At 53.1% G+C, this 16,202-nt stretch overlaps 1 protein-coding gene across 1 annotated transcript in view; it reads left to right on the top strand.

Annotated features, from left to right (window-relative positions):
• The window catches only part of sspo (SCO-spondin), a 1,206,999-nt gene that overhangs the window by 665,189 nt on the left and 525,608 nt on the right, over positions 1-16,202 (top strand). Inside the window, 3 exon segments of the mRNA XM_072468611.1 lie at positions 4,600-4,691; positions 5,748-5,939; positions 13,159-13,329. Coding sequence (XP_072324712.1) covers positions 4,600-4,691; positions 5,748-5,939; positions 13,159-13,329 — 455 coding nt within the window.

Here is a 16,202-nt window from a genome sequence, read left to right as displayed (position 1 = left end):
GATGCGGGGATTCGAGTCGAGGAGCAGGGATGTGGGGATTGGAGTCGAGGAGCTGGGATGTGAGGATTCGAGTCGAGGAGCAGGGATGTGGGGATTCGAGTCGAGGAGCAGGGATGTGGGGATTCGAGTCGAGGTGCAGGGATGTGGGGATTCGAGTCGAGGAGCAGGGATGTGGGGATTCGAGTCGAGGAGCAGGGATGTGAGGATTCGAGTCGAGGAGCAGGGATGTGGGGATTCGAGTCGAGGAGCAGGGATGTGGTGATTCGAGTCGAGGAGCAGGGATGTGGGGGTTCGAGTCGAGGAGCAGGGATGTGGGGATTCGAGTCGAGGAGCAGGGATGTGGGGATTCGAGTCGAGGAGCAGGGATGTGCGGATTCAAGTCGAGGAGCAGGGATGTGGGGGTTCGAGTCGAGGAGCAGGGATGTGGGGATTCGAGTCGAGGAGCAGGGATGTGGGGATTCGAGTCGAGGAGCAGGGATGTGAGGATTCGAGTCAAGGAGCAGGGATGTGGGGATTCGAGTCGAGGAGCAGGGATGTGGGGATTCGAGTCGAGGAGCAGGGATGTGGGGATTCGAGTCGAGGAGCAGGGATGTGAGGATTCGAGTCGAGGAGCAGGGATGTGGGGATTCGAGTCGAGGAGCAGGGATGTGAGGATTCGAGTCGAGGAGCAGGGATGTGACGACTCGAGTCGAGGAGCAGGGATGTGGGGATTCGAGTCCAGGAGCAGGGATGTGGGGATTCGAGTCGAGGAGCAGGGATGCGAGGATTCGAGTCGAGGAGCAGGGATGTGGGGATTCGAGTCGAGGAGCAGGGATGTGAGGATTCGAGTCGAGGAGCAGGGATGTGAGGATTCGAGTACAGGAGCAGGGATGTGAGGACTCGAATCGAGGAGCAGGGATGTGGGGATTCGAGTCGAGGAGCAGGGATGTGAGGATTCGAGTCGAGGAGCAGGGATGTGAGGACTCGAGTCGAGGAGCAGGGATGTGGGGATTCGAGTCGAGGAGCAGGGATGTGAGGATTCGAGTCTAGGAGCAGGGATGCGGGGATTCGAGTCGAGGAGCAGGGATGTGAGGACTCGACTCGAGGAGCAGGGATGTGGGGATTCGAGTCCAGGAGCAGGGATGTGGGGATTGGAGTCGAGGAGCAGGGATGTGGGGATTCGAGTCGAGGAGCAGGGATGTGAGGATTCGAATCGAGGAGCAGGGATGTGAGGATTCGAGTCGAGGAGCAGGGATGTGGGGATTGGAGTCGAGGAGCAGGGATGTGGGGATTGGAGTCGAGGAGCAGGGATGTGGGGATTCGAGTCGAGGAGCAGGGATGTGGGGATTCGAGTCGAGGAGCAGGGATGTGGGGATTCGAGTCGAGGAGCAGGGATGTGGGGATTCGAGTCGAGGAGCAGGGATGTGGGGGTTCGAGTCGAGGAGCAGGGATGTGAGGATTCGAGTCGAGGAGCAGGGATGTGGGGATTCGAGTCGAGGAGCAGGGATGTGAGGATTCGAGTCGGGGAGCAGGGATGTGGGGATTCGAGTCGAGGAGCAGGGATGTGGGGATTCGAGTCGAGGAGCAGGGATGTGGGGATTCGAGTCGAGGAGCAGGGATGTGAGGATTCGAGTCGAGGAGCAGGGATGTGAGGACTCGAGTCGAGGAGCAGGGATGTGGGGATTCGAGTCCAGGAGCAGGGATGTGAGGATTCGAGTCGAGGAGCAGGGATGTGGGGATTCGAGTCGAGGAGCAGGGATGTGGTGATTCGAGTCGAGGAGCAGGGATGTGGTGATTCGAGTACAGGAGCAGGGATGTGGGGGTTCGAGTACAGGAGCAGGGATGTGAGGACTCGAGTCGAGGAGCAGGGATGTGGGGATTCGAGTCGAGGAGCAGGGATGTGGGGGTTCGAGTCGAGGAGCAGGGATGCGAGGATTCGAGTCGAGGAGCAGGGATGTGAGGACTCGAGTCGAGGAGCAGGGATGTGGGGATTCGAGTCGAGGAGCAGGGATGTGAGGATTCGAGTCTAGGAGCAGGGATGCGGGGATTCGAGTCGAGGAGCAGGGATGTGAGGACTCGAGTCGAGGAGCAGGGATGTGGGGATTCGAGTCGAGGAGCAGGGATGTGAGGATTCGAGTCGAGGAGCAGGGTTGTGAGGATTCGAGTCGAGGAGCAGGGATGTGGGGATTCGAGTCGAGGAGCAGGGATGTGGGGATTCGAGTCGAGGAGCAGGGATGTGGTGATTCGAGTCGAGGAGCAGGGATGTGGGGATTCGAGTCGAGGAGCAGGGATGTGGGGATTCGAGTCGAGGAGCAGGGATGTGGGGATTCGAGTCGAGGAGTAGGGATGTGAGGATTGGAGTCGAGGAGCAGGGATGTGGGGATTCGAGTCGAGGAGCAGGGATGTGGGGATTCGAGTCGAGGAGCAGGGATGTGGGGATTCGAGTCGAGGAGCAGGGATGTGGGGATTTGAGTCGAGGAGCAGGGATGTGGGGATTCGAGTCGAGGAGCAGGGATGTGGGGATTCGAGTCGAGGAGCAGGGATGTGGGGATTCGAGTCGAGGAGCAGGGATGTGGGGATTCGAGTCGAGGAGCTGGGATGTGGGGATTCGAGTCGAGGAGCAGGGATGTGGGGATTCGAGTCGAGGAGCAGGGATGTGGGGATTCGAGTCGAGGAGCAGGGATGTGGGGATTTGAGTCGAGGAGCAGGGATGTGTGGATTCGAGTCGAGGAGCAGGGATGTGGTGATTCGAGTCGAGGAGCAGGGATGTGGGGATTCGAGTCGAGGAGCAGGGATGTGGGGATTCGAGTCGAGGAGCAGGGATGTGGTGATTCGAGTCGAGGAGCAGGGATGTGGGGATTCGAGTCGAGGAGCAGGGATGTGGGGATTCGAGTCGAGGAGCAGGGATGTGGGGATTCGAGTCGAGGAGCAGGGATGTGGTGATTCGAGTCGAGGAGCAGGGATGTGAGGATTCGAGTCGAGGAGCAGGGATGTGGGGATTCGAGTCGAGGAGCAGGGATGTGAGGATTCGAGTCGAGGAGCAGGGATGTGGGGATTCGAGTCGAGGAGCAGGGATGTGAGGATTCGAGTCGAGGAGCAGGGATGTGGGGATTCGAGTCGAGGAGCAGGGATGTGGGGGTTCGAGTCGAGGAGCAGGGATGTGGGGATTCGAGTCTAGGAGCAGGGATGTGGGGATTCGAGTCGAGGAGCAGGGATGTGGGGATTCGAGTCGAGGAGCAGGGATGTGGGGATTCGAGTCGAGGAGCAGGGATGTGAGGATTCGAGTCGAGGAGCAGGGATGTGAGGATTCGAGTCGAGGAGCAGGGATGTGAGGATTCGAGTCGAGGAGCAGGGATGTGGGGATTCGAGTCGAGGAGCAGGGATGTGGGGATTCGAGTCGAGGAGCAGGGATGTGGGGATTCGAGTCGAGGAGCAGGGATGTGGGGATTCGAGTCGAGGAGCAGGTATGTGGGGATTCGAGTCGAGGAGCAGGGATGTGGGGATTCGAGACGAGGAGCAGGGATGTGGGGATTCGAGTCGAGGAGCAGGGATGTGGGGATTCGAGTCGAGGAACAGGGATGTGAGGATTCGAGTCGAGGAGCATGGATGTGGGGATTTGAGTCGAGGAGCAGGGATGTGGGGATTCGAGTCGAGGAGCAGGGATGTGGGGATTCGAGTCGAGGAGCAGGGATGTGGGGATTCGAGTCGAGGAGCAGAGATGTGGGGATTCGAGTCGAGGAGCAGGGATGTGGGGATTCGAGTCGAGGAGCAGGGATGTGGGGATTCGAGTCGAGGAGCAGGGATGTGGGGATTCGAGTCGAGGAGCAGGGATGTGAGGATTCGAGTCGAGGAGCAGGGATGTGGGGATTCGAGTCGAGGAGCAGGGATGTGAGGATTCGAGTCGAGGAGCAGGGATGTGGGGATTCGAGTCGAGGAGCAGGGATGTGAGGATTCGAGTCGAGGAGCAGGGATGTGGGGATTCGAGTCGAGGAGCAGGGATGTGGGGATTCGAGTCGAGGAGCAGGGATGTGGGGATTCGAGTCGAGGAGCAGGGATGTGGGGATTCGAGTACAGGAGCAGGGATGTGGGGATTCGAGTCGAGGAGCAGGGATGTGGGGATTCGAGTCGAGGAGCAGGGATGTGGGGATTCGAGTCGAGGAGCAGGGATGTGGGGATTCGAGTCGAGGAGCAGGGATGTGAGGATTCGAGTCGAGGAGCAGGGATGTGGGGATTCGAGTCGAGGAGCAGGGATGTGAGGATTCGAGTCGAGGAGCAGGGATGTGGGGATTCGAGTCGAGGAGCAGGGATGTGAGGATTCGAGTCGAGGAGCAGGGATGTGGGGATTCGAGTCGAGGAGCAGGGATGTGGGGATTTGAGTCGAGGAGCAGGGATGTGGGGATTCGAGTCGAGGGGCAGGGATGTGGGGATTTGAGTCGAGGAGCAGGGATGTGGGGATTTGAGTCGAGGAGCAGGGTTGTCTTGCTACAATTATTCAGTACCTCGGTGTGGGCGGGTCTGTTAAACCTCACTCACGGCGTTTCTGTGAGAAGGTCTTCCTTTCTTTTTCTGCAGATTGCGGCTCGCAGATTTTTACTCCTTTGTGTTGCTCTCCTTGTACAGATCTCCAACGAACCCCTCCGCCTCAATCGCTGGGCTGCCGTGTGTGGGGGACACTCTGGGAGTGCGGGCTTGTTATACACCCTGCAAACTCGGTAAGGTTTAACCCATCATTATAATAAACTTCCTTGTAATAAACATAGTAAATAGGAGCAGGAGCAGGCCATTCGGCCCTTCGAGCCTGCTCCCCGTTCTGATCATGGCTGGTGATCCAACTCAATACCCTGATCCCACTTTCCCCCCATAGCCTTCGATTTTCTTTCCCTAACTGCTACTTGAATATATTCAATGTTTTAGCCTCAACTACTTCCCGTGGTGACGAATTCCACAGGCCGACCGCTCTCTGGGTGAAGAAACTTCTCCTTATCTCTGTGCTAAATTGTTTACCCTGAATCCTCAGACTGTGACCCCTGGTTCTTAACCCCCCACCATCGGGAACATCCTTCCTGCATCAACCCTGTCCAGTCCTGTTAGAATTTTATAGTTTCTGTGAGATCCCCCCCCCATTCTTCTGAACTCCAGCGACAACAATCCCAACCGAGTCAATCTCTCCTCATATGACAGTCCCGCCATCCCTGGAATCAGTCTGGTAAACCTTCGCTGCTCTCCCTCGAGAGCAAGAACATCCTTCCTCAGAGAAGGAGACCAAAACTGCTCACAATACTCCAGGTGTGGCCTCACCAAGACCCTGTACAATTGCAGCAACACATCCCTGCTTCTATACTCGAAACCTCTCGCAATGAAGGCCAACATACCATTAGCCATCTCTGGAATCAGTCTGGTAAACCTTCGCTGCACTCCCTCGAGAGCAAGAACATCCTTCCTCAGAGAAGGAGACCAAAACTGCATCCCCCACACTTCCCGACCCCCACACTCCCCGACCCTCACACTCCCCGACCCCCACACTCCCCACTCTGCTTCTCCCTCCCTCCCTCTCTTGGCCCTCCGTCTCTTGGCCCTCCCTCCCTCTCTTGGCCCTCCCTCCCTCTCTTGGCCCTCCCTCCCTCTCTTGGCCCTCCCTCCCTCTCTTGGCCCTCCCTCCCTCTCTTGGCCCTCCCTCTCTTGGCCCTCCTATTTCCATTGCCTGTTTCGCACCTTCTCCCCCACAATTTGCCTCTCTTTGCAATGACTCGGTCTCTTCCTTTGTTCAGATGTTGCTGAGTCGGTTCATGGCTGGACCATGTGGTCTCCATGGTCACCCTGCAGTCGGACCTGTTTCTATGATGTGGATGAAGTGTCCGTAAGGAGACGGTTCCGACATTGCCCCAGTTCCGATGGGACCAATTCCAGCTGCCAAGGAGAATCCATTCAGGAAGAGCAATGTCTTATTCACCCGTGTGCAGGTGAGAGCGTGTGCTGGTGGGAGCGTGTGCTGGTGTGGAGCATGTGCGTGTGCTGGTGTGGAGCATGTGCGTGTGCTGGTGTGGAGCATGTGCGTGTGCTGGTGCGGAGCGTGTGCTGGTGCAGAGCGTGTGCTGGTGTGGAGCATGTGCATGTGCTGGTGAAGAGCGTGTGCTGGTGTGGAGCATGTGCATGTGCTGGTGCGGAGCGTGTGCTGGTGCGGAGCGTGTGCTGGTGCGGCGCGTGTGCTGGTGCGGAGCGTGTGCTGGTGCGGAGCATGTGCGTGTGCAGGAACAGAGCGAGCTGGGTCTATCTGTGCACAGATCATTGAAGGGGGCAGGACTGGCGGAGAGAGCAGTGAATGAAGCAGAGAGTATTCTGGGATGGATTAAGAGGGACACAGAGTACAGCAGCGAGGAGGTTATACTGAATTTATACAGACACTAGTTAGACCTCAGCTGGAATATTGTGCACAGTTCTGGGAGCCACACTATCGGAAGGATGTGAACACATTGGAGAGAGAGTGGGGAAGAGGTTCACAGGAATGGTTGCGGGTGTGAAGAGCATGTTATTATTTTTTGAGTATATTGTGTATGTGACTAATTTAATTCAGCTGTGGACAGAGTATTCATAGAATTGGAACCAGCAAAGAGGCTGGCTGTAAGCTCATTTGAAGTGAATAGGGCCAAGTTGGATGATCTACAGTAAACACAACATGAGTAGAAAATTTCCATTAGGAGATAAGTGAGGATTTGGATTTTTAGCTGTTGAATTTTGAATGGAGGTAAGGGTGTTGCCATAATAATAAAGGAAAAGTTATTAAATTTTATTTTACCCAGAAATAGTGGCCGTCCGTAGAATCATAGAAATCATAGAATCTCGACAGATCTTTCAACCCATCGGATCTGCTCCGACCCTCTGAAAGAGAACTTTACCTCGGCCCACACACCCACCCTCTCCCCATAACCCAGTAACCCCACCTAACCTTTGGACACTAAGGGCAATTTATCACGGCCAAGCCACCTAACCTGCACATCTTTGGACTGTGGGAGGAAACCGGAGCACCCGGAGGAAACCCACGCACACACGGGGAGGATGTGCAGACTCCGCACAGACAGTGACCCAAGGCTGGAATCGAGCCCAGGTCCCTGGTGCTGTGAGGCATCAGTGCTAACCACTATGCTACCGTGCCGAATATAGAATTTTTTTAAAAAGCGCACACATCATAGAACATAGAATGCAGAAGGAGCCCATTCGGCCCATCGAGTCTACATCGACCCACCCAAGCCTCACTTCCACCCCATCCCTGTAACCCAACAACCCCTCCTAACCTTTTTGGACACGTAGGGCAATTTATCATGGCCAATCCACCTAACCTGCACGTCTTTGGACTGTGGGAGGAAACCAGAGCACCCGGAGGAAACCCACGCAGACACGGGGAGAGCGTGCAGACTCTGCACAGACAGTGACCCAGCGGGGAATCGAACCTGGGGCCATGGAGCTGTGAAGCCACAGTGCTAACCACTGTGCAACGTGCTGCCCACACATCCTGGCAATGATAAATTTCAAAGAAGGATAAGGACACTGGAGAAAGAGGAAGGAATGTATTTAAGGAGAGGGTGGACGCTGTGTTGAGGAATGGCCATGTAAAATCTCCTGAAGAGTGTGCTCGAGGTGAACGGTGAAAAAGTGAAGTTCTGGTTCTCCCACCGAATAGGACTTTGCTTTAAAGGCATGGATTTACACAGTCGAGAGAGACAGAGTGAGAGAGTCAATCCTGTGAATACCAGTGGGCTGCTCCTTGTGGTAATATTGCTGGAATTCTGTAGATTAAATATCTAGAAGGATTTATGCCTAAAAGGAACGTTTATCAGTTGAATCAATTAACAATCTGTTTTTATGGAAATATTCCTTAAGTCTAATTTTTAAATATGTTATTGCAATCTTGTGTGTTGAAGTTTTCTTTTATTTTGTTAATAAATGTTCCAATTTAATATATGAAATCTCCCACAAAAGATTTGGTCCTTGACTTCAGTACATGTATCTTCTCATCGTGAAATACAAATTGAAAATAGTTGTGATAGCTTGTCCATGTTTCCCTTTGGGATTTGGTTAGCCCGGTAACTACCGCCTGCCGGATCGAACACAGGGATGAGGAACTTCAATTCTGAAGATAAATTGGAGAAGTTCAGATGGTCCTCCGTGCGGAAGAGAGAGCTGAAAGGCTGCTCACTGGCTGAAACATTGGGACGGTCGAAACACTGAACTGTGCCGGGTTCTTGTGAATCACATAATTAGCAAAGTGGAGACTTCCGGTGGCGGCCATGGAGGAGTAGGTCGCACAGTTGGTCGCTCTCGCCTGTGACGGACTTTTGGACCTTTTTCTCCTGTTTTTTCCCGGATTTTATTGGATAAATCGGTGAAGAGTGAGACAGTGAGAAGAAATCCCCCTCCGGTGTATGGACAATTGGACCAGAAGTGGCCGTGTGAGAAGACACAGTCCTATAAGGGAGACGCGAGCAGAGCTGGCAACGCGGGACAGCATGGCGGAGAAGCAGGACCACGGGAGACGGCACAGTGGTCAACGGAGCAGCTGGTGACGTTTTTTGAAGATTGCTTCGCCGAGCTGAAGAAGGACACGCTGGACCCGATCAAGGCTTCGATTGATCAGGTGGTACAGAATCAGGAGACCCATGGACGGGCGATCCAGGAGGTGGAGAAAAAGATGTCCGAGCACGAGGAGCACATAACCGTGCTGGAGACCAAGGTGGGGATGATGAACGTAAGAACATAAGAACTAGGAACAGGAGTCGGCCATCTGGCCCCTCGAGCCTGCTCCGCCATTCAATGAGATCATGGCTGATCTTTTGTGGACTCAGCTCCACTTTCCGGCCCGTACACCATATTCCCGAATCCCTTTATTCTTTAGAAAGGCATCTATCTTTTTCTTAAAAACGTTTAAAGAAGGAGCCTCAACTGCTTCACTGGGCAAGGAATTCCAGAGATTCACAACCCTTTGGGTGAAGAAGTTCCTCCTACACTCAGTCCTAAATCTACTTCCCCTTATTTTGAGGCTATGCCCCCTAGTTCTGCTTTCACCCGCCAGTGGAAACAACCTGCCCGCATCTATCCTATCTATTCCCTTCATAATTTTATATGTTTCTATAAGATCCGCCCTCATCCTTCTAAATTCCAACGAGTACAATCCCAGTCTACTCAACCTCTCCTCGTAATCCAACCCCCTCAGCTCTGGGATTAACCTAGTGAATCTCCTCTGCACACCCTCCAGTGCCAATACGTCCTTTCTCAAGTAAGGAGACCAAAACTGAACAGAATACTCCAGGTGTGACCTCACTAACACCTTATACAATTGCAGCATAACCTCCCTCGTCTTAAACTCCATCCCTCCAGCAATGAAGGACAAATTTCCATTTGCCTTCTTAATCACCTGTTGCACCTGAAAGCAACTTTTTGCGACTCATGCACTAGCACACCCAGATCTCTCTGCACAGCAGCATGTTTTAATTTTTTATCATTTAAATAATAATCCCTTTTGCCGTTATTCTTACCAAAATGGATAACCTCACATTTGTCAACATTGTATTCCATCTGCCAGACCCGAGTCCATTCACTTAGCCTATCCAAATCCCTCTGCAGACTTCCGGTATCCTCTGCACTTTTTGCTTTACCACTTATCTTAGTGTCGTCTGCAAACTTGGACACATTGCCCTTGGTCCCAAAATCCAAATCATCTATGTAAATTGTGAACAGTTGTGGGCCCAACACTGATCCCTGAGGGACACCACTAGCTACTGATTGCCAACCAGAGAAACACCCATTAATCCCCACTCTTTGCTTTCTATTAATTAACCAATCCTCTATCCATGCTCCTACTTTCCCCTTAATGCCATGCATCTTTATCTTATGCAACAATCTTTTGTGTGGCACCTTGTCAAAGGCTTTCTGGAAATCCAGATATACCACATCCATTGGCTTCCCGTTATCTACCGCACTGTTAATGTCCTCAAAAAATTCGACTAAATTAGTTAGGCACGACCTGCCCTTTATGAACCCATGCTGCGTCTGTCCAATGGGACAATTTCCATCCAGATGCCTCGCTATTTCTTCCTTGATGATAGATTCCAGAATCTTCCCTACTACCGAAGTTAAGCTCACTGGCCTATAATTACCCACTTTCTGCCTACCTCCTTTTTTAAACAGTGGTGTCACGTTTGCTAATTTCCAATCCGCCGGGACCACCCCAGATTCTAGTGAATTTTGGTAAATTATCACTAGTGCATTTGCAATTTCCCTAGCCATCTCTTTTAGCACTCTGGGATGCATTCCATCAGGGCCAGGAGACTTGTCTACCTTTAGCCCCATTAGCTTGCCCATCACTACCTCCTTGGTGATATCAATCCTCTCAAGGTCCTCACCTGTCATAGCCTCATTTCCATCAGTCACTGGCATGTTATTTGTGTCTTCCACTGTGAAGACCGACCCAAAAAACCTGTTCAGTTCCTCAGCCATTTCCTCATCTCCCATTATTAAATCTCCCTTCTCATCCTCTAAAGGACCAATATGTACCTTAGCCACTCTTTTTTGTTTTATGTATTTGTAGAAACTTTTACTATCTGTTTTTATATTCTGAGCAAGTTTACTCTCATAATCCATCTTACTCTTCTTTATAGCTTTTTTAGTAGCTTTCTGTTGCCCCCTAAAGATTTCCCAGTCCTCTAGTCTCCCACTGATCTTTGCCACTTTGTATGTTTTTTCCTTCAATTTGATACTCTCCCTTATTTCAAACAAACAAAGAACAAAGAAATGTACAGCACAGGAACAGGCCCTTCGGCCCTCCAAGCCCGTGCCGACCATACTGCCCGACTAAACTACAATCTTCTACACTTCCTGGGTCCGTATCCTTCTATTCCCATCCTATTCATATATTTGTCAAGATGCCCCTTAAATATCCCTATCGTCCCTGCTTCCACTACCTCCTCCGGTAGCGAGTTCCAGGCACCCACTACCCTCTGCGTAAAAAACTTGCCTCGTACATCTACTCTAAACCTTGCCCCTCTCACCTTAAACCTATGCCCCCTAGTAATTGACCCCTCTACCCTGGGGAAAAGCCTCTGACTATCCACTCTGTCTATGCCCCTCATAATTTTGTATACCTCTATCAGGTCGCCCCTCAACCTCCTTCGTTCCAGTGAGAACAAACCGAGTTTATTCAATCGCTCCTCATAGCTTATGCCCTCCATACCAGGCAACATTCTGGTAAATCTCTTCTGCACCCTCTCTAAAGCCTCCACATCCTTCTGGTAGTGTGGCGACCAGAATTGAACACAATACTCCAAGTGTGGCCTAACTAAGGTTCTATACAGCTGCAACATGACTTGCCAATTCTTATACTCAATGCCCCGGCCAATGAAGGCAAGCATGCCGTATGCCTTCTTGACTACCTTCTCCACCTGTGTTGCCCCTTTCAATGACCTGTGGACCTGTACTCCTAGATCTCTTTGATTTTCAATACTCTTGAGGGTTCTACCATTCACTGTATATTCCCTACCTGCATTAGCCCTTCCAAAATGCATTACCTCACATTTGTCCAGGTTAAACTCCATCTGCCATCTATTTCCTTAGATATCCACGGTCGATTTTCCCTCTTTTTACCGTCCTTCCTTTTTGTTGGTATAAACCTTTGCTGAGCACTGTGAAAAATCACTTGGAAGGTTCTCCACTGTCCCTCAACTGTTTCACCATAAAGTCTTTGCTCCCAGTCTACCTTAGCTGGTTCTTCTCTCATCCCATTGTAATCTCCTTTGTTTAAGCACAAAACACTAGTGCTTGATTTTACCTTCTTACCCTCCGTCTGTATTTTAAATTCCACCATATTGTGATCGCTCCTTCTGAGAGGATCCCTAACTCTGAGATCCTGAATCAATCCTGTCTCATTACACAGGACCAGATCGAGGACCGCTTGTTCCCTCGTAGGTTCCATTACATACTGTTCGAGGAAACTATCGCGGATACATTCTATAAACTCCTCCTCAAGGCTGCCTTGACCGACCTGGTTAAACCAATCAACATGTAGATTAAAATCCCCCATGATAACTGCTGTACCATTTCTACATGCATCTACATGAACGTGGGAGCGGGGCCCTGAGATCGAGGATCAGAATGAATGGGGGAGCAGGCTCGAAGGGCCGAATGGCCTCCTGCTCCTATTTTCTGTGTTTCTAAATCCAACCCAGCAAATTGCTGAAATAAGCAAAATACTGCGGCTGCTGGAATCAAACAGACTGGGAAAGGTCAGGCGGGGAGGGAGCATCTGGAGGGAAAGAAAACCGAGTTAATGTTTCGAGTCCGTTTGACTCTTCAGAGTTACAGAGAGGGAGAATGTGTTGGCTATTGACCTGTAGCTGGAGAGATTGCAACAAGAGACAGTTAGCCCGGTGTGGGGGCCCTGGTGTGGGGGCCCTGGTGTGGGGGCGGGGCCCCGGTGTGGGTGTGGGGGCGGGGGCCCCGGTGTGGGTGTGGGTGCGGAAGTGGATGTGGGGGACCGGTGTGGGGGCGGGGGCCCCGGTGTGGGGGTGAGGGCCCCGGTGCGGGTGTGGGGGGCCCCGGTGCGGGTGTGGGGGGCCCCGGTGTGAATGGAGGGGCGGGGGCCCCAGTGTGGGGGTGGGGGCCCGGTGTGGGGGGCAGGGCGAAGGGGGTTATTTTCATTGAGACCCACACTATACCGGGCAGCATGGTAGCAAAGTGGATAGCACAATTGCTTCACAGCTCCAGGGTCCCAGGTTCGATTCCGGCTTGGGTCACTGTCTGTGCGGAGTCTGCACGTTCTCCCCGTGTCTGCGTGGGTTTCCTCCGGGTGCTCCGGTTTCCTCCCACAGTCCAAAGATGTGTGGGTTAGGTGGATTGGCCGTGATAAATTGCCCTTAGTGTCCAAAATTGCCCTTGGTGTTGGGTGGGGTTACTGGGTTATGGGGATAGGGTGGCGGTGTTGACCTTGGGTGGGGTGCTCTTCCCAAGAGCCGGTGCAGACTCAATGGGCCGAATGGCCTCCTTCTGCACTGTAAATTCTATGATATGGTCTATTAGTGGAAAGGTCAGAATCTAAGTTGTTGAAGATCTGCCACTTGAATCTTGAACACTGCCTCATCCTGTGCCCAGTTCTTACTGTGTGTTTTTCTCAGGATAATGTTTTGTGTGTTTTAGTGTCTGGAGGCTGGAGTTCTTGGAGTCACTGGTCTCAGTGCAGTTCCCTGTGTAACTCAGGAGTACAGTCCCGGAATCGAACCTGCAGTGACCCCCTCTCAGGCCACGGACAAAGTGAATGTGAGGGGCCACACATTCAAACACGTGACTGTAACACGCAGCCATGTGATGGTAAGAACAACTTGGATTTATTGATCAGGTTTTACTATTTCAGGATCTCCCGTGGCTCACAGTCAATGAAACTGTAATCTCAGAATCAGAGAGAGGACAGTCTGCCCCTCCTGTGAGTTCCCTTTGACCAGCTTCACTCTCACTGCTCCTCCTCCCATTCTCCTGAAATTCTCCCACTTCAATTATTTCTCCAATTCCCCTTTGAAAGTTTGATGCACGATCAATTGCACAAAGACGAGAGTTGGGTACAACTGAGGCTTTATTACATTAAGATGTGTGGCCTCCCACAGCAGCTGGCGAAATGGCTGATGAATGGGGAGCGCACACATTTATACTCCGCCTACTGGGCGGAGCCAGCAGGCAGGGACTACCCCTGTACCTGTAGTACAGGGGCCTTACCACACATCTCCTAATATATACAACAGTGGTGATTACCACATTCACCCCCTGTTAAAATTGAGTCCGGCGGGGGTGGCGGAGAACTATATACAGAACAAGTTTTAATATACAGAGGCAAAAAAAGTTTTTGAGTCCCGTACATGGTGCTTTAAAAGTCTCGAACCAATTACAGGTTTAGCCATTCCGGGGCCTTGATCTGACGTTGGGAGCGACGCAGTGGTGGCGGCGATTCCGGTGCCGGTCTGGTCCTCGGTGACTCCGGGAGTGTGCCGAAATCCTCCTCATCCTCGGGCAGGGGGTGGACTGATGGTCCTGGGGGGGTTGCAGCTGGGTGCGCCAGGGGAGGGGAGGGTGGAGCCGGGCCGGAGGGGTGTGTGTGTGGGGAACCTGCTGGTGCCAGGTCCCTGAGGGAGACAGTATCCTGGCGGCCGTCGGGGTACGCTATGTAGGCACACTGGGGGTTAGCATGGAGTATCTGCACCCTTTCAACCAACGGGTCCGCCTTGTGGAGTCGTACGTGTTTAAGGAGGAGTACAGGTCCTGGAACTGCGTGCCAAGTCGGGAGCGACACCCCGGATGTGGACTTCCTGGGGAAGGCGAAGAGACGGTCATGGCGTGTGTCGTTAATTGCAGTGCATAGGAGCGACCGAATGGAGTGCAGGGCCTCAGAGAGGACCTCCTGCCAGCGGGAGGCCGGGAGATTTCTGGACCGTAGGGCCAGCTGGACGGCCCTCCAGACCGTCCCGTTCTCCCTCTCCACCTGTTCGCTTCTCCGGGGGTTATAGCTTGTCGTGCTGCTGGAGGCAATGCCCCTGCTGAGCAGGAACTGACACAGCTCATCGCTCATGAATGAGGATCCCCTGTCACTGTGGATGTAGGCGGGGAAGCCGAACAGAGCGAAGATGGTGTTGAGTTCTTTGATGACGGTGGCAGACATCATGTCGGGGCATGGGATGGCGAAGGGGAATCTGGAATATTCATCGATCACACTGAGGAAATACGTGTTACGGTCGGTGGAGGGGAGGGTCCCTTTGAAATCCACGCTGAGGTGTTCAAAGGGGCGGGAGGCCTTCAGGCGCGCACGGTCTGGCCGGTAGAAGTGCGGCTTGCACTCTGCACAGACCTGGCAGTCCCTGGTGACTGTCCGCACTTCCTCGATGGAGGAGGGCAGGTTGCGGGCCTTTATGAAATGGTAAAAACGTGTGACCCCGGGGTGACAGAGGTTGTCGTGTAGGGTCCGGAGTTGGTCCACTTGTGCGCTGGCACATGTACCTCGGGAGAAGGCGTCTGGGGGCTCGTTGAGCTCACCGGGGCGATACAAAATCTCGTAATTGTAGGTGGAGAGCTCGATTCTCCACCGCAAGATTTTACCGTTTTTGATCTTGCCCCGCTGTGTGTTATTGAACATGAAGGCTACCGACCGTTGGTCAGTGAGGAGAGTGAATCTCCTGCTGGCCAGGTAATACCTCCAATGCCGCACAGCCTCAACGATAGCCTGGGCCTCCTTTTCGATGGAGGAGTGCCGAATTTCGGAGGCATGAAGGGTTTGTGAAAAGAATGCCATGGGCCTGCCTGCCTGGTTGAGGGTGGCGGCTAGAGCGACGTCTGATGCATCGCTCTCGACTTGGAATGATGTTGTCTCGTCGACCGCATGCATCGCGGCCTTGGCGATCTCGGCCTTGATGCGGTTGAAGGCCTGGTGAGCCTCGGCCGTTAGGGGAAAGAGAGTGGAGTGGATGAGTGGGCGGGCCTTGTCCGCATAGTTAGGGACCCACTGAGCGTAGTAAGAAAAGAACCCCAGGCAATGTTTGAGGGCCTTGGGGTAGTGGGGGAGGGGAAGATCCATGAGGGGGCGCATGCGGTCGGGATCGGGCCCCGGAACTCCGTTCTGGAACATGTAGCCGAGGATGGCTAAGCGGTTCGTGCTGAATACGCACTTCTTGTTATAGGTGAGGTTTAGAAGAGTAGTGGTGTGGAGAAATTTGGCACGGTTGGCATTGTGGTCCTGCTGATCGTGGCCGCAGATGGTGACGTTATCTAGGTACGGGAAAGTGGTCCACAGCCCGTACAGGTCGACCATTCGGTCCATCTCCCTTTGGAAGACCGAGACTCCGTTGGTGACACCGAAGGGAACCCTGAGAAAGTGGTAAAGGCGGCCGTCTGCCTCGAACGCAGTGTATGGGCGGTCCGCCTTGTGGCTGGGGAGCTGGTGGTCGGCAGATTTCAGGTCCATTGTCGAGAAGACCCGGTACTGCGCAATCTGATTGACCATATCAGATATGCGTGGGAGGGGGTACGCGTCGATCTGCGTGTACCGATTGATGGTCTGGCTGTAGTCCACGACCATTCTGTTTCTCCCCAGTTTTAACCACTACCACTTGAGCTCTCCAGGGGCTGTTGCTGGCCTCGATGATGCCTTCCAGTAGCAGCCGCTGGACATCGGAACTGATGAAGGTCCTGTCCTGGGAGCTGTA

The sequence above is a fragment of the Scyliorhinus torazame genome, chromosome 11, assembly GCF_047496885.1.
Source record: "Scyliorhinus torazame isolate Kashiwa2021f chromosome 11, sScyTor2.1, whole genome shotgun sequence".
In the NCBI taxonomy this organism is placed as follows: domain Eukaryota; kingdom Metazoa; phylum Chordata; class Chondrichthyes; order Carcharhiniformes; family Scyliorhinidae; genus Scyliorhinus; species Scyliorhinus torazame.
The sequence above is the reverse complement of the archived record's forward strand: the minus strand, read 5'-3'. Positions and strand labels throughout refer to the sequence as shown.